General features: G+C 45.6%; 1 protein-coding gene across 4 annotated transcripts in view; it reads left to right on the top strand.

Annotated features, from left to right (window-relative positions):
- The window catches only part of RIN2 (Ras and Rab interactor 2), an 83,045-nt gene that overhangs the window by 19,638 nt on the left and 37,986 nt on the right, over window positions 1-25,421 (top strand). For 3 of the 4 annotated variants that reach the window (XM_050895010.1, XM_050895008.1, XM_050895009.1), the window contains exons 2-3: window positions 11,181-11,273; window positions 25,326-25,420. In XM_050895010.1, coding sequence (XP_050750967.1) covers window positions 11,217-11,273; window positions 25,326-25,420 — 152 coding nt within the window. In that variant the 5' untranslated portion in view covers window positions 11,181-11,216. Of the gene's footprint in view, window positions 1-11,180; window positions 11,274-25,325; window position 25,421 lie in introns of those variants that run through there. The other variant, XM_050895011.1, reaches the window with a different exon arrangement.

Raw genomic sequence — 25,421 nt, 5'->3', positions numbered from 1 at the left:
CCAGACTAAGAAAACAGGTAAAATTAATTCCTGGCTGTTGTTCGTAAGTCTCTGAGATACTTCAGCAGCATGTGGGGAGTTCGAGATTGAAATTATCTAAAGAAAAGAACATTTCATGTGTGAATTGTTGATGTCCAATGTTAGAGGAGTGTGTTGGGTTTTTTTTCTTGAGGCAGGTGAACAGTGTGACATTTCAGGTAAGTTTTGCGAGGTTTCAAGTTGCCCAGTGAATTTAAGGTTCCAGAAGTCAATTTTGGTTTAAAAACCATTATCATAAGCACGGAGCATCAGCCACATCGTCCTGGCTTTTATGTGTGGCTGCCCTGGCTTATTCTGTTGAATTTGAGAAGGTTTGATATGTACCTGCTCGTCTTTCTAAAGAGCATCTTAGTGGTTGTCCTGGTTTTGGCTAGGACAGAGTTAATTTTCTTCCTAGTAGCTGGTATAGTGCTGTGTTTTGGATTTAGTGGGAAAATAATGTTGATAACACACTGATGTTTGTAGTTGTTGCTAAGTAGTGTTTATACTAAGTCAAGGATTTTTCAGCTTCTCATGCCCAGCCAGCAAGAAGGCTGGAGGGGCAGGAGAAGCTGGGAGGGGACACCGCCAGGACAGCTGACCCAAACTGGCCAAAGGGGTATTCCATACCATATGATGTCATACCCAGTATATAAACTGGGGGGAGCTGGCCAGGACAGGCAGCTCGCTGCTCGGGAACTAACTGGGCATCGGTCAACGAGTGGTGAGCAATTGCATTGTGCATCACTTGTTTTGTATATTCTAATTCTTTTAGTATTATTATTGTCATTTTATTATCATCATTATCATTGTTTTTCATTCCTTTCTGTCCGTTTAAACTGTCTTTATCTCAACCCACGAGTTTGGTTTTTTTTTTTTCCTGATTCTCTCCCCCATCCCCCTGGGTGGGGGGAGCGAGCGAGCGGCTGCGTGGTGCTGAGTTGCGGCTGGGGTTAAACCACGACAGCGGTTTAATGGAGGAACTGGCAAAGGTTAACTGCGGCTAGGGTAGCTTCTGTCCCTAGGCCCTCCCTGTAGCCAGGGAGGGTAGAGGCAGGTTCAGAGGACCTCTGTTAAATGTCCGTTCTGTGTCCTCCTCTCCAGAGTTACCCTTTCTCTGCTGACTGAGGGGCACCCAAGAGAGACTGACCCTCTCTGAAATAAAGGTAGTCCTTGTTATGGTCTACTGGTGCAATATGAAGCTCTGCAAACAAGGAAAAGCAGAGCATGTGTGGGATTAATCCAGCAGAGGAGAGACCCACAAACTCTGGCAAATAAAGGGTAAACTACAAGGCATCTTTCCATGTCTAGTACTGAATTTATCATTGCTTCAAACACATGTACCGCAACCATTAGGTAAAGATACCTTGTATGCAAGAACCCTCTTGCCGTAGTATGGATGTAAGTTCAAGCTTGATCTGCTATATAACGGTGTTGCAGGATTTCTTTTCCTGTATATTACAGATTCACAGAATGGTGATAATGGAGACTGTTGGTCATGAAGTAGTCCTACAAATTTACAGATCTGGAGAACAGACAAATACGACGTAGTAGTTTTAAGAATGTTGGTGTACGTTTTGGCAAGTCCTTAAAAATGTAGGTGAAGGTATCCCTTTCCTTCCATCAGGTTGTTTATTTTAGCAGGAAAATCTTATTTATACTTTCTCCCCGTCTTCTGAAGTTTTGCCTATCTACAGATACTGTGCATGCATTTAATAAACAATGACGTATACTTCAGGTGCTGATTTCAAAAGCGCGCTGCAGTGTCCTTATCTGGCTTGCAGTAGAGTCAGCATGGCTGAATTTTTTTTTTAATTTTTTTTTTCTTCCCCAAACATGATGAAATAGAAATTATGGCGTATATCAGCAATTGTTAGGTGCAAAAGAGTAAACTGTAGAAAAAGGTGCTGTACGAGGTGCGGCTATCTAATACCAGAATAAACATATCTAATCACTTAACCCTGGGTCGTGGAAATATTTGAGTAGATAAAGTGTTTAAGCTCACTGAACTGGCAGTAGGTCAGGTCTCTGCTTCCCCCTTGCTGCAGGGAGGCATGTTCCCTCTGGCAGTGGTACGGTCAGAGCTTTGCTTGGTGCCTCTGCCGGGCAGGAAGGTAGGAGTTACGACATGAACGCTGAAACCCGCATCCTTCCCTGGGATTTGTGGTACAGGAGACGGAGAGGTGCTTTCCCCAGGTGCCTGAAATGACCCGCAGTCAAGCCCAGCAGGGAGTTGTCCTGGGCATCTCCATCTAGATGCAGGCGCTGTAACCCTTCTCCCTCTGCGTTTGCCTGAATGCTTCATTACGAATTCTGAAGCTTCTCCAGAGCTTGAAGCTATGTTGTAATTGGAGTAATTACCTTTTCTTGCTTCTTCCAGGAACTGCAGCTCAATGTGAAACGTTTTTTTTTTTAAGAGGTTTGAAAACATATTTCTGAATGTTTTCACTTGTATTATTTGCTGGTTTTGGCAGGAATAACAAATGGGAATGACTGAAATACTGCAAGAAATTCTACTTTTGTGAGATATCCAGGCCAGGGAGTTTGGGAAGAATATGAACCTTCTGAAAGGTTATCCAAATCAAAGCCAATCTTATAAATGTATTTCTCTGACATGTCTAGAGGCAAAACAAGACGTGAATGTATCGACGTACAATCATTCTCTTATAAGAGATGGGGTAGTATCCTTCACGATTAAATGCTGTGCCAAAGGAAATGACTTGGGTTTTTATTCCTTTTCAGTAATGTGGAAAGTATGCCATGGGAGCGAGCAGGAAGAGGTTGTTTAGTGGAAGAGAGGAAGAAGAAACTGTTTGGAAGGGGTGCAGAGAGACAGGACTAGCAGCAAACATAATCCTCTTGGTAGCGTGCCACCTTCAGCAAAGCTTAAGGATTGGATTTTCTGAGGCATTCAGTGTTTGCCTTAACTGTACGCTCCTGTTGGAAAGAGTGATACAATGTCTGCTCGTGTCAGTGGGAGCAGAGTCAGGCCAACTCTTGCACACTTTTCAGATGGGGTTTTCGGATGCTTTCATTTCTGCCTTTATTACTTCAGCATAGATAAAAGAAGTGGGTAGACAGCTGTAAGCGAGACAGCAGATCTATCCAAAAATCTAAGGGGACTTCAAACCTCTCCTGAGAGTGCCATGCTGAAACAAGTTCAAAGTAATTCCTCTTTATCCTTTATTCTCTTAAAAGGCTGCCAGTGAGTAGGATCTGGAATCAAGGGGAAAAAATAAGCCTGCAGGCAAAAGGTTGGTTGAGGCAGGAGCGATGACTAGCTGAAGCCAGATGTAGAAAGATCAATGGATAAGTTTGGCAGCGATGTTCCCACTTTAGGTTAAGTCGGATAAATATGCCAGGCCTGATGCGTGGACTGGTTCACAGCCCCTGAAGATCCAAGTCTGTCCAGGTAGTAGTTCCTCAAGCAGTTGCTGGTATTTTATGGCTTAACGCACAGTGAGGTGAAGGAGTCCTTGGAAAGATGGCTATGATTTTAACAGTGTTGTTATGTTAACCAGGATGAGGAGCATTGGTACTTCAGGATGCAAATACAGGTGTCAGAAATGATCAGCCACGGAAACCGAAAACGGCTGTGACCTGTAGTAAATAAGCAAGTTGACAGTGCTGGGAGCCAAAGAGTAACCTTTGCATGGTACGGTTTGGTATCTAGGAGAACGTCACTCTCTGTAAGTCAAAGCTATGAACGGGGAGGGCAGTTTGCCAGCTGTTTGTTTTAGGAAGGAGGACTACTAGGAAAAGAGCAGCCGTGCTGCGTCCGAGTGAGGGTCCGTGTAGCCCATTATCCTCCTGGTTATGAGGAGGATATGAGGTTACGACCCTGCAAACTCTTCACTGCACCTCCAGGTACTACACCTTGCTCCTCCGGCTCGTCGATGCCTGTTCTTAAGGCATCATTTCTGCCTCCGGATTCACAATGGCACCGCACCTTCCCCTCGTGCTCACGTGAGCCAAGGCTGCGTTGGGCCCTGGCTAAGTTCTGGCTGTCCCCAGGGCGGTGGGCACCGGTGCTGGGAGCCCCAAAAGCTCATCTGCTTGAGGAGATCGGAGACTTCCGCAGGCTCTGGGGTCGCGCTGCTGGCCGGGCTCTGGCCGCTCCTGTGCGGGCTACCGAGAAGTTGAGGAAGGCCCAGATGGCTGGGGTTGCTAGCCCAGGAGCGGGCAGGTGCTCAGCGGCCGCCTTCTCAAGCTGCCCCGGCTGCAGGCATGCAAGGTGGGTCCTGGGGCCGCTGTACGGCGCAGGCCGTGCTCTAGGGGCTGCATCGCCTGCCTGCCTTGAAAAGGCATCAGTAAGGAAGAGGTGAAGGGCACTGACTGCGTGCCTGGGCTCAGGGGAAGCCTCCGACTTGCGAAGTATCTGGATCCCTTGGCCGGGTCTGAAGGCTCGCCCGTTCCTCTCTCACGTCAACCACGTTGCCGTGCTCTCTGTCTTCCAGGGGGCTGCTGGAGCCCAGAGCCGGGGCTTCCTCCAGGCAGCCCCTTCCCTGAGCAGAGCAGGCCTGCGTGGCGCTTGCCTCTTGTCCCTGTTGCCAGCCGTGGGGCAGTGGCCCTGCGTGGGTGCCTGCTCTCCCAGCCTCCAGCGGGTTTCTGCACAGGTGATGTCCAGAGCCAGAAGTCACTGTAGCGATCCTTGGTGATGGTACTTGTCCCGTCCTCTCCCAACCCATGGAAATTCAGGTCTCGGATGAGCGTTGTGAGTGAGATGAGAGACAGGGGTTTGTCTGAAAGAGGGGACTGTAGCGAAGTCCGTGACCTGTCTGCTTTTCTGTAACGCCAGTTCAATACTCGGGCTGTCCGAGTGACTGTCCTGGTTACAGAGTTTGACCAAAACGGAGGAAGAGGCAAGGCAGCGCTACAGAGGGGGCTGCGTACCCTGCTGAGACCGCTCGCCGCTGTAGCGGCCCGAGAGGAACAGCTCTTGCTGTGGGGATACGCAGCGCCTTCTTCTACCTGTACCGAGAAGCGAGGCTGAAGAGTGACAGCGCCTGACGTCACCAGTGCAGCAGCTGAGAAAACTTAGAAGCGTAAAACAGCATGTCAGCAGCTGGGGCGTGACTGAACCTTAATTCGCTGATCAGAATATTTGCACATCATTTAATTCTGCTGGTTGCCTTTAACTACCTCGTATCTTCTTTTGTTCTTTATGGGAAGAGTAATAATTTCCTTGGAGGAGTTAATGAGAGGTGTGTAATTGGCGGTAAATTAAGTGGCGCTGCATTTCAAATTTTGCAAAATGCATTAAGAGGCACACTGGGGGAGTAGTAAGCACAGTTCACCTGTGATCTCCTTATTGCTCTTGAAAAGTTAATGAGTGTTGCGTATTTCTGCTTCCTTTTTAGTTTTTCTAAAGAGTACTGCCCTGAAAAGGATTGCAAACAGTCATTCGTGGCCCTTTTGCCTATGTGTGTAGTGAGCGTCTATCTTTGTAAGATGATTTTTTTTTTTTTTTTTTTTTTTAGCTCATTATGGGCAGGAATACTGTTGCTCACTGACATCCTACTGGTGGCAACCGGGCTTTCTTCAGCAGAGTAGCTGACACAAACTCATTATGTTCAGGTAGCAGAGATAAAAGTAAAAACAGCGCTTGAAGGAAAAAGGAGGTTGATCAGGGAATGTTTGTTATTTCCAAGCTTTTTCAAATGCTTTAATTAAAATGACAAAATACAGAAATATGACACTGTGTAAAGAATGACTTGTCATTTTTGCTGTATGCATTATTTGCTTTCCACAAGTAATGTGCCCTTGCATTATTTGGGGGGGGGGGGGAAGACTGTAAACCCTTTCTGCAGCCAGAAGAATGATGGAAGTTAGAATCCTTTTTGCATAATCCCCTCGCTTTGTGCTTGTGGATACAGCTGTGCTAACACAATGCAACGTTTGAGTTGAGAGGTCTGCAAAACCCTGGCACCAACCATAGTTTTCAAACTGAGGCTCTTATTTGATAGATTTTTTCAAAGTGATACTGTGCTCAGTTGTATCTGTGTCCCTGGAAGTAGGCTTTCAGTTAACTTCTCAGAGGAAATACTTTCAAAAGGAAAAGTTTTAATTTTGCCAAGAATCAGATAAGGTCAGGGTAATTAGACAAACCAGAGCTTTGTAGGTTAGAGATGAACGCGGCTCTCTCCATGGGGTAGTGCAAATGTGCTAGGAGAACAGGAAAAATGAGACGCATGAGAATGCTTAAATTTGCTGAGAATTGGAAGTTCTGTGTATATCTCTCAGCATATTCTCAAGTGCAGCATTGCATTTTAGAAGTATTTTCACATTTTTTAAAAAAGTAAAATGTATTTATCCTTCCTGCTTCTGGTTTCCAGTTTAACCCACCAGAAAATGGGTTCACTGAATTAATTGTAATTTTTTTTTTAATACTATATATTTATAAATTGCTGTTCTAGTTTGATTGTAATATGATGCTAATTCACCATAGGTTTGCAAGTACGTATGTAGTAGGCTCTACCTAGCTTCCCTGCATTTCTGTTATGAGACACTAGGGATTGTATTTCAGCTCCTCTACTGTACCCTGCTACTGGCAAAGTGGATGGCCTAAGGACTACATTGACAGGTGTCAATCAGCATTAGTCTTCTGACATGAGCTGACCTTTGCCACTTTATACTTAGGGTCTGGACTGATATCTTCTCCTGTTCTTCTTTGGCTGCAGAACAGTAAAACCCTTTCTTGTTTGCCTAAAGTAGTTTCTGTGAGTGTCTGTGCTCAGTGGTTGCATGGCCTTTACAGGTTGAGAATGAAAGAGGACAGCCAGTTCCTTCAGTGGGGTAACTTACACTTAAAATGCAAAAAAGTGGGTTCTGCTCATTCTGTTGGTCGGCCAGCAAAAGGAAGGCTGCGATCTCTCCTCTTCCTTCAGCGGTGGCATTAATGGAGCCTCTTCCCTCTATCCTTTTGGCCGTATTTGTAAACAGAGATTCTTTTTCCTCAGTCAGATCTTGTTAGGTTGGCCGAGAGATCAAAAGTCGTAGTTAGGAACTAAGGAACAGAAAGCTGGTGCAGTTCGTATAGCCTCGATTCCTTAGGAAACCGAGCGGAGGTGGGGTAAGAAGGATTGTGGGCAAGGACTTTTTAAGTACCCCACATTGCTGTGGCCTTTGCTTTCCAGCTCAGGGGAGGAACACAGACTCTCTCATCTTTGCTAGGACTTTTAGCTAAAGAAAATGGAATGTTTTGCCTTGTAAAAGCAAGATTGGAACGAGAGGATTAAAGGGAAGGATCCTGAGAAGTCCAGGAAGACTGTGATTGGCACTACTACGGTTAAGTATAAGAACATATAAAATACCAAATAAAATATTAGGAGAGGGAGGAAAGTAGGAGCTGTTTTGACAAGAAGTCAGAAGTCTCGGTTACATCCGGGCGCCTGAATGGTGCTCTGGCATTCCCGTGTAAATGAAAACCCAGGAGGAGAAGGGAACGGAAGAAAGAAGCTGAAAAGCACCAGGTTTTCTTGAAACGCACAGCTCGCGTGGGTGTCAGCATCCGCGGGGGGGGGGTAGCATTGCGCTTCAGAGAAATTTTGCCGAGCAGACAAATCGTTCCTTTTCCCTGCCCTGTCTTGTCCTTTACCCGCCCCAGCGTTGCCCTGGATGGGAAGAGCTGCGGGAAGAGAAGAGCGCGCTGCTGGCAGCAGAGGCTGGCGCTGCTGGAAGGGAGGCGCGGGAGCGGCGGGGCGGCAGGCAGCGACCTGGCGCCTGCTGCCCGCCGGGAGCTGGGGAGGCTGCGAAGCAGGGGGAGTACGGGACCGCTTCGGCACAGAAAAGGCTGCCTGCCAGATGGCCGGGCAAAAGGTGCCGTGAATTCTGCGGTGAGTTGGCTCCCGCAGCTTGGTGAGGTTTTTCGGGTGGGTTTCTGAGCAGTCACCCAGGCAGTGGCTGAGCGAGTCTGTCTGCCTCAGTCCGTAAAACACAGAGGAAGGAGGAGAAAACGCTCATCTCTAGTATGTACAGAAGACGACATGCTTTGCTGTCTTTCTCCCCTTGGCTTCCCAATCAAAGAAGGGAGATTTTTTCCTTTCTGACAGCCTCGTACTGTCCAAACTCAACAAAGGCAACTTCAGAGCAGTGGTTTTTTCAGCCTGTTTTGGATCCGAATAAGTATCAGATGCGGACAGCTGTGTAGAGGAATGAAACCTCCTGACAGTCGGTTTGTTTTTCTGCAGTTGTTTCTGTGCGCCGTGGCGGGGGTACCTCTGCCCTCCGAGGTGGGAGATGGGCAGGGGCCCACCCTCACTTCTGGGAGTGTTGCCCCTGGCCATCCATTTTCCCAGCAGGACTTAATCTCTATTTGCATACCGGGTGGCCTAAAAAAAGCATGTGCACCAACAAAAAAAAAACCCAATGCAAAAAAAATACCTCCCAACAACAGTGTTTCCCACTCTGCTGATTTTAATCAGAAATACTAAAAACCACTCAAACACGGAACAGTATTTAGGTTACCCTAAGTCAGTCTGAACTTATGCAGTAACCAGGAGGGTAGCGTGGATCGGTTCACTGGCTGCGTAGAGAGCTGAGAAGGGCAAGGGCTTGAGCTCAGCTGAGGCTCGGAGTTATGGTCGAACAGGTAGTAATAGTGTTCTATAAATAGCAACAATAATAGCAGCTATGGAAAATTTCAGGGCTTCAGAGCCTCTTACAAGCAAAATAAGCAGTGGTCTCGTTTGAGGTTTTCTTCTGACTTAGAGTCATACTGCTCTTTGAAGGGCAAACCCTGTATTTGTATGTTTGCATTCTTCTGTATGTTTGTGTGTGGAAGCTTATAAACTTCTGCTCTGTTTTGAAATAAGATGAATGCAAAAATCTTGGCATGCTCTTATACGATTGCATGCAGATGGCCTTGTGGTTAAATTAAAAAAAAAAAAAATTAAAAAACATTAGATTCCCTCTGAAGGGGTCGTTGTTTGCAAATGGAATGATTAATGGCTGAGACTAGAGATGCGTGATCTTGCTCATAAACCCCTAATGTAACTCATTTAAAATCTCAGTTTTTTTTTTCCTGTGGAATTGAATTTGGTGTTATCATTAAGAGGATAGCATCAATTTGTAAAATGGAATTTTTATTCTAATTCCTTTTTGGGTTTCTTAGGTCTCCCTCCCCCTTAAGTCTTTCAGGTGCAAATTCCCTTTTCAGAATTCATTGAAGGGAAACATTTTTATTTTATAGTTAAAAAACCTCTTGTTATATGGCAACCTTTAGATTGTTTAGAATCGCCAGTATCGAATACCAAAAGGCTTTAAAATGTCTGATGCTCCTGCGAGTGGAACAACGGTTCTGCACCCGTGTGCATGTGGCAAACGGGGACGCAGAGCTCAGCTGATTTACCAGCACCTGCAGAGCCACTCACTTCGCTGGGCTTCAGTCTCTGATAGGGTTGGGGCAATCAAGTTGTTCAGACAGACTTTGAGTAAAGCAACACGGATCACAATGCGCTAGAGCCTCATCGGGAATGTATTCCTTTAAATATACTGATTTACAAAGAAAGTTTAATTTTTTTTTTGATTTTTTTTTTTTTTTTTTCCCCCACCACTGTGTTTTGTCTTCTCTTGGTCATCCTCTAGTGTTTGGCTTTCACAAGAACGCAGAATTCAGGGTTTTTCCTTTCAACCTTTAAAGTCTGCAAACTCTGCCTGGAAAACAGGCTGGTTCCTGAGCTTCCTGGCACGGCTGCTTTTTTAACCAGAATCTAAGTGGAAAAATGTAACCTTTTCCAGTGCTGGTGTGGTATGACCTCTGGAAAGAGCGTGAACGATTTAAAGCTTCCTGCTACATGTTAAAACCAAGAGAAAACGTCTCTTTTTCTCCTGCTTCTGCCTCTCGCCCTTTCCCAGTACTTGTGCTTGCCAGGGCTTTTCGTTTAACCCTTTTTTTATTTTAAGCTCCTCCTTGGTCGCGTTTACCCCTGTCGATGCCATCTCATAAGGCGTTAGCGGGAAGCAGAAGCGTGTGTGCGGGGCGGCCGGGGGTGGGGGTATGTGTCACATTTGGTTTGTTTTTTTGTTTTTTTTTTTTTAATGTCAGCATTCTCTGTCCCAGCTGCTTTGTTCTGCTCAAGCTCCATCTGCAGCCGCGCCGCTAAACTCGTTTTTCGCTGCTGCTCCCTGCCATTTGTGTTTTGATTTCTGCGTGTATCAAACCAAAAGCTGCGCCTCTGTTAGCCTGTAACATTTTGCACCTGCAATATTTGCCATGTAGGTAACTGAAACTTCCAGTGTAACTACGGAGTCAGTAAATGTGTAAGCGAGGAGAAGAGTTAGGCTATTTAAATGCAATTATAAGCTCACTGTTAAAAATCCTAGAAGGATTCTGTGGCCATGGAACTTGGCTCCTGTTTAGTTCAGAAGTTTGTTAACAAGTTACTGGTGTGAGTTGGTTGTGACTTTAGAGGAACTCTACTAATCAGCTGGAGATCACCCCCGTGATAGTTCTCATTATGTGCGTCTGTTTTAGTTATGCGTTATTATATTTTTCTGGGTGTTAAACTGTTCGTTCAGTTTACCTGACAGTAGAAAATGCAGCTTCTTCCGAACTGCGTCTTCAGTTTCTCACTTGGACATGACTCTCGGAAGACTTAATTGCATTTTAGGAACTTCAAGGAGGATTTTTTTTTGAGGTGTTTGGGGTTTTTTGTTTCTTTGTTTTTTGGGGGGTGTTTTTGTTTGTTTGTTCTACATTCATGGTAATGTGTTTTCTCCCTTGTGGGTGACTTTTAATTTTTTTTTTTTTTTTTCCCCCTCCTGGTCAGCCCCATTAATACTGTAACGTTTGAGAGCGGATTGTAGTGACAGCTAACATTTTGTTTATTTGTATTTCAGGCTGAGGTCAAGCAAACAAACAAAGCAATCGTTATGTTTTAGCATTCTTTTTTGAATGAGCACATTAAAATCTACTCACAGCTACAGATCAGCTGTGAAGAGAAGGGAGAAACATGGCACTCCGAGTAGCACTGTCTTTTTGAAGCAATTTATGGAAAAATAGTAGACTAAAGGGATATGTAAGGACTCTAGTAGGAAATAAATGGCACGGTGTTGTTGACGGAAAGGGTTTTGGCAGAAGGCTTGTTATGACTGTTTCTGTGGCTTAGAAAGGAATTTCCTACAGACTGGACTAACCATTAAAAAAATGTCTCTACTTTTAGGAGTTCAAGGCATACAGTGGAGTTTTCCCAGGGAAGATGTCGTCTTTGACAATGAAAGCCCGTTGTCTGGACAAAAGAGGAAGTTTCTTTAAGGTAAACGGGATATTGGTACAGAACACGAAGCACGTGGTTTTACGTGAAATGTGCGGTACAGTCTGTGACAGGTAGCCAGCCTTTTCTGTTAAATGGGAAGCACTTCACTGAGCATCTCTTTTTTACAGGTGGTATTTGTGGTTAGATTACCACCCAGTTATTTCATGTGTATATTGTTTTCCTGTGCGCTGAATAGAATATTTGGTGTAAAACAGTTTGTGGCTTTCTTTGCCACTAATGCTGAGAACATAAGCTTTATTATGCATAGGCATAAAATTATTAGAGCTTTTGTAAACTGGATTTGTGTAGCTTAAAGTTGCGGTAGAAGGTTATGATTTCCCTTATTGGATTGAAAATTGGTTTAATTTCCTTGCCTATTTTAAGAAAAATTGGGGGGGGGCACGCGGGCCTCCGTGTTTATGTGTAATCTGAACATTCACAAAAATACTGTCTTTGTATTCTCAATGTATATTTCAGTCCTTTTTGTGTTTTGGTGGTTTTGCTTTGTTTGTAGGTTTGCTTGTTTGGTTGGTTGGTTGGTTTTTTTTAAAGCCTAAGCGCATCTTGTTTGAAATCAACAAGAAGCTGGCGCTTAGCTCACTGCCATGCTCTCAGAAATCCAGCAAGGCAGGCTTCTGGGTCTTCAGGTGCCTGTGTACTTTAAAGGAGCCTAATGCTTCCTCCCTTAAGATACTCGGCCCAGCTTCCTGGATGATACAGGCACTGAAGGCTAGTAATTCTGTTCTGGCATGGACGTGCTTCTAGAGAGAAAACAGAAATAATTCCATTTAGTGTTTCTGTGTTCTGGGGGCTGTTTTGAGATGTCACGTGGCTTACAGTACGCCTGATACAGCATATTCCAGTGAGAAACGTGTTTCGGCTGGGAGCCCTTCTGTCTCCCCCCCCAATTCCATTGCATCACGGAATAGAGCTGGTGCCTGGCGATGTACGGAAGGGGCGAGGAAGGCGGGATGCAACGTACGCTTTCCTCGTGCCCCTGGGAAGCACCTGGGAGTACAGGCGTGGGCAGAGGCCTTGCAAGACTTGAGGTAGAGCTCTCAGTTGAAGCACTTCCAAATACTCCCTGGAACTCGTTAGAAATGTATTTTTTTCCTGGGCGTGAATATCTGATTTTTTTTGTCCTGCTAACCTCATTACAGCTGGAAGATGGAACCTTGAGAACTGCACGAGAAAAGGATGTACTTCAGACTGGCTGCCTGCAGTCGTTAGGTTTTGTGCATCTTCTGTGATCATCTTCCCTTCTGCATAGTTATAAATCACTTCTGTCTCTGGGAACTTCTGTCGAGGATTAAACTTGATGACTTAATCTTGCTTTTTCCCAGTATTTCCTGCAGAGTTAACTTGCATGATTGGCCCCAGATTTGCTCAGCAGCAGTAGCTTAGCTCAGGCGTCAGCAATCGCACTGCGAAAGTAAGCATGGATCACCGTGTCCTCTCTTCTGCCTCCTGCTCTATGCGAGGTTTGTTAAGGCTTTGGGGGATCAGTCAGAGGGCTTTTGGGGCTGCCGTGAGCTTACTGTTTTCTAGGGGAATGTGGGAACATGTTTTGGTCTTTTTATATGACAGAGAGAGACTTTATGCAGTGGAGAGACTTTGGAGAACTGTCATCTTTCCTTTTGGCATCACAAAAAGCAGAGGTGCGGTAGGAGTTATCAGTACGGTTTTCAAAAGACGACTGAATCCCACGAACTGTGTTTTATTTATGTGTAATGGAGGAGGTCCGGAGGCAGTGCTGAAGTTAATTGTAGAGAAGGCTGCGGTTAACACTTTCTTCCAGAAAAAAGGATTAGTTGATCTGAAATGTAGTTAACAAAGCCTTCACGTGCAGTGTGTGAGTACAGCTGCGAACACCATACACTTCTAGAGAGCAGGACAGGGAGAATAGTGTCCGGGCAGTGCCACTGTATTGAGAGTATGCTGACCTATCGAACTGTGGTGTCCTGCCACTGGCCAGGAAGATCTGTGGGTTTTTCTGATGTGAGGAAGAGAGTAAGCTGTCACACGGACCAGCTTGGGATCAGGGTTAAGTACAACAGAGTTGAACTTGTCTGTTCTGCACTAGAATTTTGCTGTTTATGTAATGCTAGGGTCACAGTGGCAGTCTTGCTGGGCAAGGCTTTGCTCGGAGGAGCAACCAAAATTTACGGGTGCTTCTGAGCACTGAATTAACTTACCTTGATCGCTTCCCTTAGAATATTCATTGCCTGCTGTCGCTTCTTCCACTGAAAGATGCTAATGCTTGCTGCCTTCTCAGCTTGCATTAAGAAAAAGCATACCGCTTTTCCTTTTCTAGTGCCGCAGCGAACGCGATTGACCAGCCAAAGCCCTCGGCAGTGGCAAGCAGCTGCCGCTTCACTGACGGCTCCGGGCTCCTGCCGCCTCTGCTGCTCCCAGTGCACCGCGCTCTCCCGGCGGGTCCCGTGCCACGCGTTTCAGGTGTTGCTGGTTCCATCCCCTCCGTTCCTCTGGGACGGAAATGCCGTTCTTTTGCTGCCCGAATCTGACCCTCGTGCTTGGAGGGCTAGGGAGTGGGTGTGGGTGTCCTAGCAGACGACAGACACGCTCGTGATATGCTACAGGCAAAGGGGAACCAAGGAAGGGGCGGCCGGTGCCTTCAGCACACGGAGAGCTGTAATGACCGCCGGTGCGGCGTGCAGGACCAGTTTCTGTCTCAGCAGCTTCATGGTACCGTTGTAGCGACACACAGACACATTGAAGTGTTTGTTTCATGGGTTGCGTGTTTTCTTTACCTTAAGGCAGTCTTACCAGGCCAGTCTTCAGGGAACAAGCGATCGGCGCTGCAGTGACAGTGTGTTTGCCTCTTTGGCTCGCCCAGAGCTTCATGTGGTCGGCAACAAACAGGGTCTTCTGGGGACAGCAACCGCTTCTCGGTTCTGCAGCGCACTTTTGTTACGTCTCGTGTCTCATAAGCACGAGCATTAACCTTATTTGATGGCAGTCCACAGCCATATAGGGAGAATGGTCATATTTTCAAATATATGAGGAATATTTCTAGGTTGTGACTTACACATATGCTGAAGGAATCATGATGTCAGTGGGACTGTAAGCAAGTGCACGTGTCATTTTCTGCAGTCCTTTGGTATCTCCTTGTGTAAGCAATTCTTGTGTGGAAAATAGATGCTGGAATAGCTATTTCGTGTGCCTCCTGTTCACAATGTCATGGTTGTAGTTACTCAAAATGATTAGGAATGCAGCATGCCTGAGCAATTTCAAGACACCGGGCTCTTAAGGCCATAAGAAACATCGTCAATTAAGAAACTAAGGTTGTCCTAAATTTTCCTAAGGACAGCCTGGCAAGGGGAATGGCCTGAGGAACAGTGGAAATAAAAGATGCCTCAAAGCTGCCTTTTCAGACCTCTCACCATCCCCGGGATGTTGCGCTGTCGGACCACTGTTCTGAACCTACGGCATCGAGTTGGAAGCTGCAGGCAGTCAGTGTGTCCAGCCTGTGCGTAGTGTACCCGGCGTCTGTGCGGGTGGACTTGTGCGTACAGTGAAATTACCTTCTCTTTCTTTTCCCTCCGCCACACTTGTAAAATTGCGACAGCGGTTACACTTGCTGCAGCTGGACGGGTGAGCAAAGAAAACACTTGGCACATCCCATTTTTTCAGTTTATTTTAATTTGCTTTGTCTGTCTGTGTTTAGGAGACCTAGTAATTAAGATGCAGCCTTTTACCCATGCTGGCCTGTACTTCAGAATGCTCTTCCAGATGCACAGACTGTGTAGTGTACTTCTGCATATGGCTCTCATGTTGTGCTTGTTTCGTGGGCAACTGTAAAGTAACCTTTTAGAATGCTGGCATGCAGTTCCTCGGGGCACTTAAATCCTCATAAAGAGTATCGTACCGTTCTCAGCAATGTTTATGAGAAAATTCATTGACAAATACCGGTGGGAAATTCCAACTTGTCTTTCTGGTTCTTCAATAGTTCCCATTGCTGTAGCTTCTAACTGTCTCTTAGTTTTTTCACGTTCATTCTTTTGACTGTTAGTGCCCCAGGAAAACAGTATTGTCCCCGTTTTACAAAAAGAAAAGGTCTGTAGTTTTATAGGCTAAATTCTCCAGAGTCTTTATACCTTGCAACTGATGACGGCTCAGAGCCAGCAAGTCGTAAAAATGAAGCAAAGATGGAGTTAGGCTTCGGTAATTCTGGGACTGAATAGTTTGCCAGTGGTTACAGAGGGAGTCTGTGGTAAAGCAAGGAACTGAATATATGTCTCTGACAGACATCCTTTTTACTGAACCATGCTCCTTCTCATCAAAATGTTCCAATTTTCATTGAACTGGCATCAGAGGTTTTACACCACTAAAGCTTTTCTGTCCCAAAATCAAGCATCAGGTTAAAACTTTGTCGCTTACTGATGAATAAGACACTGAATAACGTTAGTGGTCTTGCGAATTCGTAGCCCGCTGTGCAAAATAACGAGAAATTGCAGCCATGTATCAAAATATTTGATTGTATTCGGACATTTGGACAAGTCCAGAAATAGCATTCCCAGTTTGACTGGTCTCTGGCGCTTCGCCACCTCGTCGCACAGGGTGCTCTTTGAGGGTTGCTACGCTCTGCTTATCAAAACAGGAAGGAAAAGAAGCGATGCCAGAGAGGATGCAGGTCTCCAGAAAAGAATGAAAAATGAGATGCTGGCAGGAAGGGGGGGTGGTAAGGGCTGAGGCTCATTTGTCCAGTCTGATACTGATCCTTGCTGTCTTCAGCCCGTCTTCCCTTGCCAGATTAGAAGCGCTGATCTTATCTTTTCCTCTTTAGCTGTTGTAAATCTCAGGGCTTGGAAACATTCTGCAGTGGTCACTTTGGCTGACTCTTTCGATGCGCTCTCAGAAAGATGGCAGTTCCGTTAATTCTCCGTACAGGCTTATTTACATTGCGACACAAACCCCAGGAATTCAGTTGCCATGCAGTGATGGATGAGTGATTTTTCTAAAAATGTCCTGAAACAGACATCAAGTCAAAGCCGCCTGGCTTCCGCTTGGGACTGGGACACTCTTCAGGCGTTGGATGAGTAAGGCGACCTGTAGCTACGCTGGGCTTCTGAGAGAGGCACCGGGCTGCGTCTGGTCCTGGGCGCGTGCTTTCCCTGATGCACAGCAGCGATGCGTGTGTAGACCGAGCAGCTTCAGAAAGGTGACCGTAGCTCCTTGGGAGCGTGTTGCTTCTAGTGAACGCACTTGCTCTGATTTTTGCTGCTCGTGTGACATCCTGAAAGATGTAAAACATAAAAAATGGAATACATGCGTTCTGGTGAGAGAGCGCTGGGGAGCTGCGTTATGTTTGTGGTCTGCATGTAGGAATTACATTGTCACCCCTGCCAGCTTCTAAAAGCTGAGATCAGTCTCGTTGAACGAAGAATCGGTTGACAATAAGCATAGCGTGGTATGTTATGAAAGGAAACATTGTGGTTTAAGATGTTTGCATTTCATTATTTCGTTCGTGGATTTTAGGAATGTAAACAGTTAGTACATGGGTATTTGTGGCAATCTAATGTTTAGGATAGGTTTGGTTAGGGAGTACTGTACTGGGCTGTGATGTGAATTCACGCTGTCTGAGTCATAACTATTATTTGGGTTTACAGTGGTTGTACTGTAGTTTCTTTTTAACTTACAGAACAGTGCTTTATCAGAAATAAAGTCCAAAGGGAAAACATCAGACACAAAAATGGCTATTTATCATGTTATATAAGGTCTCCTTTTAATTTTGGGGGCTTTTTAACGTTAAATAATTCACCACCTGAGAAGATGTCATACTTCCAAATACATTTCTTTTCACGTAAACCTCCTCTTTGTGTAGCACAGCAGGGTAATGTCTCTTTCATAGTCCTAAATAATCTGTGACAGATTTCTTCAGATTACTTTTTAAGTCTTGGGGCTCGTGTATGTTGCTTTACACTAACAGGGGTCTCTGACAAATATATCCGTCCACTTCAGTTATATTTTCCTTTGGAAACTGCCTCTTACGGTCTTGATTTCAAGTCTGTTGAAACCAACGGGTGAGTGTTCCCATTATTTCCAGCAAAATAGGAATCACGCTCTTTGCAAATAGAGAAATCTGTTTGAAGAATTCGAATATTCTGAGCCTTCTGCTAAGAACAAGGCAGCCTTCTGCTGCTGCTTGTTTTCTTAGGGTTGGATCTAATAATAGTGCACACCCAGGATCCTTCCTGCATTTTGGAGAAACATATTATTAACAGCTCATCTTGCATAATGCTAATCATGCAAGCATCACATACACTGTGTAATGACCAGAAGTTTCACTGATCCTAAATACTTCAGAAATGATGTCATAAAATCATGAGTACACCTTATGTCATTTGATAGAAAATGGTTTGTCAGGCGCTGTTGCGACAGTATGTGTCAGTTAATTGCAGGAATACCCAAATGATGCAACTCCAAAAGACATTTTTTAAATTTTTTTTTAAATCTGGAGAAGAGTAACTTTTTTTTTTACATGAAAAAGAATTTAAGGAAAATGAGTTGCCATTTGCAGAAAATATTGGCAGTTTGTTTAAAAAAATGAGGTTTTTATTCCTTTTATTCCTGAAGTTTAGTTCAGGTGCGGTACCTGCTGGTAGCTGATGAGTCCCAGTTCGGCTGCGGAGTGTGTTTCGTTCTGGGGGACTCGGTAGGTCAGGTTCAGATTTGATGCTAAGCACTTGACCTCGCTTCCTTGTCCCGGAGGGGCTGACTGTTCGTGGGCTAAGGAGAGACTGCCTTGTGTCATGGAGGATACGTGCTATACCCAAGGAGTTTGGCCTGTAGAAGAGAATGAGAGCGTACGGCTGCTTGAAACGTGCCATTTTGTTTAAGATCTCTTTAGAAAAAGAAAAAATAAAATTGCTGAACACAGAAAAATTCCCCTCAGGAAAGACAGTTTCTGACGAGTTCTCTTCAAGGCAGACGTACAAATTAAAAAGCGCCAAGATTGCATCTTCAAGATAAAACTGTTTTGCAGTGCTTGCCTTACGCTATTCTGATTTAAAGCATTCATAAGTGAAAACCCATTTTATAGTATTTGTCTTCAAGAACTTTAATCTTACATAAGCAAGTACCTTTCCCAGACAAAGGTGTAAAAGGGAGTTGTGTTAAAGAGGCCGAACATGGCAGCCATACAAAAACAACTACCAATAACTGCCAAAGATAAATTGGATGTTGGAAAGCATCAGAAAACATGCTGCCATGGTTAGCTTTTAGGTATAAGTAAACAAAAGAACTCACTAAGGAAGTGCAGTGTAGGAAGGCTATACAGTATTTAAATTCCTTTGCGTCGTAGATCCGTTCCATCTGCCGGGGTCAAACTGAGATATGAAATGATAGCGTGAAGTGCGGAGTGTCAGCTTGAATTTTTGAGCATGCTATTGTGCTGTTAGTACAAGTTGGAATAGCATTCTTTACTGTAGTGCCCAGAGATTTTGTTTTCTGGGAGGCAGTTGTTTCGTGAGAGTTGCCCAGTCGAAGCCAGTTAACACAGTTAAGTCAGTTAGCAGCCAGATAGCAACACAGCAAGGCAGGCGTTGAGGCGGTGGCTGAAAGCCCGTGGATGCTTCTGTGGAGAGGTCCTCGTATTGTCTGCTTTTCAGAGAAAGATGCTGGAAAAACTCTTGTTGTGCAAGCTGTTGGCCTGTGAGCCACTTGCTCTCTGTAGATGCGTCGGAGAACAGGGCACGCTTGCTGCTGTGATGGGTCTTTATGGCTACGGCTGGTCTTGTGGGTGCGAAGGCTAAGGTGATGTTGCCCATGAAGAGGAGCTGCTTAGGCAGAGCTGATTCATCCTGTCCTTGTGTCTAGTAGCTGGTTCATGGGGAATAGCAGCTTAGCTTTCATGCAGTTGCCAGTGTAGGAAGCTTTGTAGGGAAAGAGGTCTGGGCTGTGGTGCGGGCAGCTTATGACTCAAAAGCAGCTGCTAATGTTAACAGAGGGTGGCTCCGCTTTGCTTACCGTTTCCCCTTTCCGTGTTTGAAGCAGAAGCACGTGCTTCCCACGCTGCTGCTCGCGATACCTGGTGCCTCCATACCTCCAGCCAGCTGCCAAAATCTCCCCCTTGCCATCTTTACGGCCTCTACGAGTTGTAGAAGCGACAAATCTGCTTGCCGCTGCTGCTGCGGTGGGGTGTGCAGCCGGCGTCGGGCTGGCTTCCCGTGCCCAGCCTGCAGCGTGCCACACGCGACTGTTCCTGAGGCATCGCAGCTCCCTGCCTCGCCTGGAGTGCCGGTCCGGGGAAAGTAAACGCCGAGTAGGCTTTGAGAGTCGGGTGAAGCATTGATTCGCCCTCCCCTTATTCCTGCTCACCTTCTCTGGATGGCCGGCTGATTTCTTTGAAGAAGCCAGGGGATTGCCGAGCAGTCTGTCTCCTGCTCTGCTTGAATCTCAAGCAGACAGCTGACGTTTGAAGGAAGACTGTTGGAAGAAACACACTGTTGTGGTTTAACCCCAGCTGGCAGCTAAGCACCACGCAGCCGCTCGCTCACTGCCCTCCCACCCCTGGGATGGGGGAGAGAATCAGGAGAAAAACCTCGTGAGTTGAGATAAAGACAGTTTAATAGGACAGAAAGGAATGAAAAACAATGATAATGATAATAATAATATGACAATAGTAATACTAAAAGAATTAAACTATACAAAGCAAGTGGTGCACAATGCAATTGCTCACCACTCGGTGACCGATGCCCAGTTAGTTCCCGAGCCGCGATCCCCCCTCCCAGCCAGCTCCCCCAGTTTATATACTGGGCATGATGTCATATGGTATGGAATAGCTCTTTGGCCAGTTTGGGTCAGCTGTCCTGGCTGTGTCCCCTCCCAGCTTCTCCTGCCCCTCCAGCCTTCTTGCTGGCTGGCCATGAGAAGCTGAAAAATCCTTGACTTAGTATAAACACTACTTAGCTACAACTAAAAACATCAGTGTGTTATCAACATTATTTTCCTACTAAACCCAAAACACAGCACCATACCAACTCCTAGGAAGAAAATTAACTCTGTCCTAGCCGAAACCAGGACACACACCTATTGCCAGGCAGAGCTGACATGTTCCCTTTCAGTGGTTTGACGATAATCCCTTGAAAATGAATAGATGGTCAATTCTAGCTTGGTTATTCTGAGACTGACTGTCTTTAAGATGCTTGTGTGATTGGCCTTAGGTTTTACCATGCTCCATGCAATGGAAGGAGCTGGGGGTGGGGGTGATTCCTCTGGTTTCACGCTCTCCCTGGGCCCTTTGTGATCCCCCTGTCAGGCCCTGCAGCAGGGGAGCAGGCAGGGTGACTGTGCATGTAGCACTGGAGTAGAGTTAGATTGCTAATTCAATGAAAAGACTGCTCTGCTGACCTTATTCAATGTGGCATACGGCAGAGCTCTTACCTACGGTAGGTCTGTTTCATTAACAGATTAAATCCTGGAATAGCGTTTAATAATATGTTGAGCTTCAGGTAATGATTGCCATCACGAGTTTGGATTTTGAACGGTCAAATATAGTTGCAGATCCCTGTGAATCAGTTGCCATCTATAATGAGCCCGCAGGCGCTGACTCGTGTTGTGTGCTGGTAGGCGACCGGCGGTGCCTTCCTTCTGAGACGGTGCCAGGCAGGCCGTGACGGGATGCCCTGATAGCTTTACAGCTGGGTACATTGCTCATATTCGTGACTACTTGGTGCCTGAAAAACTTCGCGCTCTCACAGTGAATGGGGAGCATCTTCAGGGGACGCTGTGATTTAAAACTAAAAACTGAGCCTTGCTTCATCCGTTAGAATAGTTAATTTTTTAGTCATTATTGCAGGATGAAGCACATAAGGCGGTTCTGTTCCTGACATGGCTGCATTCATGACTCCGCAGACAATGTTAGAGCCTTTGTGGCTGTCTGGGGAGGGGGGAGAGAAAAGGCTGTAACCTGGTCAGTTCAAATAATCATTCAACTCTCAGTTGTGTTCTGGGTGCAACTTTGGAAAGGTTTTAGCAGCGGCAGAGAGTTCTGCAGCAAGGGAAGGCTGCACGCTATCCTGTTGCGGCAGTTGGGAGGTTAGGAGATCTGAAAATACTAGAAACGTCACAGTAGGCAGAGAATGAATTCCGCTTTACTCATTCAGCTGCTGGAGAGACTGGGAAGATTTCATCTGAGAAACCTATTGTTTGGAGGCTAATATGGAAGGTGGAAACCTAACGCCCAGTGTCGCTGGGAAGAGAAGGATATTGCCTTAATTTAAGTCCATCTACTTCTTAACCTAAAAGTTCCATTTCCTGGCACTGAAGTCAATTAAAATTTGCAAGTGTTGTGTTTGCGTACTTGAAAAAGGGGCTGAGTTGAAACATGTCGCTCCTGAATGGAGGACAGAAAATATAGGGCAGGGAAGTGGCGAGATGTATGCCAGGATATGTAGGTGAAGGCGTGAAGGGTAAGGGAGTAAAAAAAGGGAACGGAAGACTGTGCTGAGCAGTTACGAGCTGTTTTAAGGAACCAAAATGAAAAGCTTCAGCAGAACCAGAAGGGATAAGAAGGCTACGAAAGCTGTAGAGCCGTAGTAAGACTTGCGTCAGCAATGTGTATCTTATTTAGCAGTAACAACTTGCATGGTTGCGTTTGACTATCTCATTGCACTTAGCAAACCTAATAATGAATGAAGACTCGGGAAATTTAGCAGGTACTTAAAACTGGATATTTTTTGTTTCTGTTTTGACATTGGAGCTTCTTCCCTTTGGTAAAGAAAGCCCCTTGGCTGTGTGTTCCACTGTGAAGCGCCATCAGTTATGAAATGTGATTTTAATCCAGGAAGAGGAAATCCTAATTAAAGTAATTGATAGGCTGTAATTAAACCTGGAATGCATTTTGTTCACTAAAGGTGTGCTCTGTTTTTTCCATATACTTGGCACGCTCCTTATTTAAAAATGGTAAAATGTATATTTCTTTCTGAACCATGTATTTCTTTCTGAACATATATTTATTAGGGTTTTTTGACTTGCGTTTTGTACATCTTGATACAAATAACAACAAGAAATCCATTGTGTCCGTGTTTTAGAATGCCATTAGCTATTTAGAACTGACTTTAAGAAGGCACATTCATGTTTGAAACTAGTTGAATAGTTTAAGAGTGATTATTGTAGCTAGAGGCTGTAATGGATTGCTCATCAGAGATTTAGGCCTAATAGAGCTGATCCTTCCGCTTCTACTGCTTAGTCGCAGCTTGGAAGAGAAATGCAATTTTGTGTCTCGTTGCACTTGTAGTCAGCTTCTGTTTTGAATTAATTGACTATTGAACTGAATTAGTGGGTGTCTCTCTCTCTCCCCCCCCTCCTTTACAGGTACAGAAGGATTACTGTGCAGAAGGATTGCTGTTAAAAAAATTGGCTAAGTACATCAGCTGTAATTTGGGTTTGTAGCCAAAGACCTTCCATAGATTAATTGCTTTCTTTTTCTTTAAAACCTGAACAGCAATCCACGTGATTAAAAAATTTATTTAAACTTCATTCTGTTAACGGTTGACTTGAAATCTTGGCGTGGCTTGTCATAATTTCAGGTGTCACTTTAAAAAGAAAAATATTTTATTTAAATGTCCTGGGAGTTGTTTCTTAGACCGTCACGTGCAGACGTGCGCTCTGAATACAGTGCATGATAGGGATGTGCAGCTTTTTATTCCCTGCGGAGGCTGGTAGTTATTTTTTTTCATTAGTAAGTGTCAGCCCAAAAGCATGTTTCCTGCTACTGAGTAGATGGCTGGAAGACCCGAGCGGTCTGAATTCCAGAGGCGTCCTGGTCAGACGGCAGAGTTCTGGGTGGCTGATCCAGTTATTGGCTAGTTTGGGGTGCCTGAACCGGGGCGTAGGTTCTCTGTTCCAAGGTCAGCACAAAAAGCCCAAACCCCTGGTGCTGTTTGCTGGGGTGGCTGAGCAACTGGGCATGATTTCCCATTGGGGCCGATGGGATCCGGTGGCTTGCTGAAAGGGGCAGACGTACTCCCAGCCCGGCGCTGTCCTCTGTTTCCTGGTGTCTGCTCTGGAGCTTGTCTGACCCCCTCAGAGATTAGGTTCAGGTCATTCAGCTAGCAGAAAACTAACCAAAATACAAAGTGGAAAAAGTCTTCCAACCTTTTAGCAAGCTGAACCAGCTAACAGGGCTAGCTGAACAGCCAAGCCAGCCCGAGGGAAGAAGTGGAACCTCCCTGTTCGGGGGCAGCACACCACAGCGTGGAACTCCCCCTCCATCGGGTCAGCGAGAATTGCAGCTGTATTGCATTTCAGAGGCTTACAAGAATGAATGTATTAAGGATGATGATGCTAAGGTGGTAGAGTCTTTAAAAGAGAAACACCAGTTCAGTGCGATCTGCAAGATGCAGTCAGCAGGGCACTGGCTAGAGCCTGGTACTGCGCTCTGAGCACCCAGGTCAAAGCTTCCCTCTAAGGCGATGCCGCTGCCCGTAACCCCTGTCAGACGGGCGATGGCGATGCCATGGCTTTCTAGCGAGGCTCGTTCGACGGCAGCGGCACGTGTATTTTTCACCGTGTAAAGCCGACGTGGGAGCGGGATTCATCCCTTACGCGAAAGGAGGAAAGAATTTACCCGTGCCTAGCAGGGCGCTTGGTGGCTCTTTTTTGGAGGTGCTGTGTCGCGGGAGCGCCGAGTGCTGCGGTGAGGTGCGAGGCTGCTCCGGCAGGACGACGCGGGTTCCTCCTGCTGCTCTTCCTCGTGGTCAGGAAGGCATTGCTCACGTCTCGCCGCGGTGACTCAGGGCGTGTTTGAGAGTCAGCAGGTGGAAGATCTTTGTAAACTGTGATGCCGGCGGTACAGCGTGGCTGGGAGCTCTGACCTTGACAGGAAGAAGCCTATGGATTGCATGTAGTGTATGGTATTCGTTCTCACTTAAGTTATACTTCATGGAGTTGGGCCATGGTAAGCGGAGACTGAAACTCCTGTTGAATTGATCAGAATAATGCTGCACAGCAAAGGAGGGTGTGAATTTCTCAGGTAGAGGAAAACGTCCAATAAAATGGTATAGGAAACTGTTGCCTGCAATTCTTTGAAAACGCTGCTCTACTGAGCTACCTGACGCTAGTGGGACTCGGGGTCACGACCTGTGGGCGACTATGAAGGCTGTTCTAACTTGGACTGGAAAGCTGTTTTTACTTTGCCTGCCAGGGTTTTTGTTGGTTTGCTCTGAGGTGCGGGGGTGGTGGTGGTAGAGGAGATGGCATCCCTGCAACCTTTTTCATTAGGTTTCACTACAGGCAGGAGAGAGGGAACACTGCCAGGGCTTAGATACCGTCATGGTGCGGTGTGTCAGGCAAACTGGACGCAGTTGCTGCAGAGAATGTCCAAGATAGCGTGCCTTTGCAGACTTCGTAGTTGGTTTCTGCTCAACAAAACATTTCCCAGACATCTGGCTAGCAAACGCTGTCTTTCTCGGGATACAGCCCTCGTGCTAATGTTGCCTACTCTAAAATGAGTTCTTGCCCTCGTGTCCGAAATTAGGATAGTGTTCTACCTGAGCTGAAGTGTGACAAGGCAGTCCTCTTTTAATTGAGTTGTTCTGTTCAAGTGCAGTCCACGACCTAATGTGAAAAGCAGCCGCCCATCTCCTTGCTTTGTTACTTTTCATCCACTGCAATATCGTAATGCTGGCTTGTGTCCCTTCTGAAATAACTCTTGCAGATGGAACTCTTCTGATTATATTTTTTCTTTTTATTTTGAGAAAGTAAATGCTACAAGTGATAAAATCATTTAGTTCTTTTAAGCTGTTGTATAATATGTTGAGGCTGCGGAGTTACTATATTTAAATAAAAAAGTTAGCCGACCTGGAAGGTTTTGTACTGGCACAAACCAGGAATTACTCTTCCTCCGAGAACAATTTTAAGTGGCCCCAACCCTTACTTTTTCCTTTGCAAGGGGAAGTCCAAATAGGATGCAATTTAAAAAAAAAAAAAAAAAAAAAGTTTGTAATCTCTGGTGACTAAACTTGCCCGGGCTTCTTTTCCACGCCTCTTCCACTCGCTTGACGTCATACTATTTTTGTCCCTTTCTAGCTCATTGACACAATTGCCTCAGAAATCGGAGAACTGAAACAGGAGATGGTACAGACAGATCTCACAGTGGAAGATGAATCTGCTGATTTGCGCAGG

The sequence above is a fragment of the Gymnogyps californianus genome, chromosome 3 (genome assembly GCF_018139145.2).
Source record: "Gymnogyps californianus isolate 813 chromosome 3, ASM1813914v2, whole genome shotgun sequence".
Lineage (NCBI taxonomy): Eukaryota > Metazoa > Chordata > Aves > Accipitriformes > Cathartidae > Gymnogyps > Gymnogyps californianus.
The sequence above is the reverse complement of the archived record's forward strand: the minus strand, read 5'-3'. Positions and strand labels throughout refer to the sequence as shown.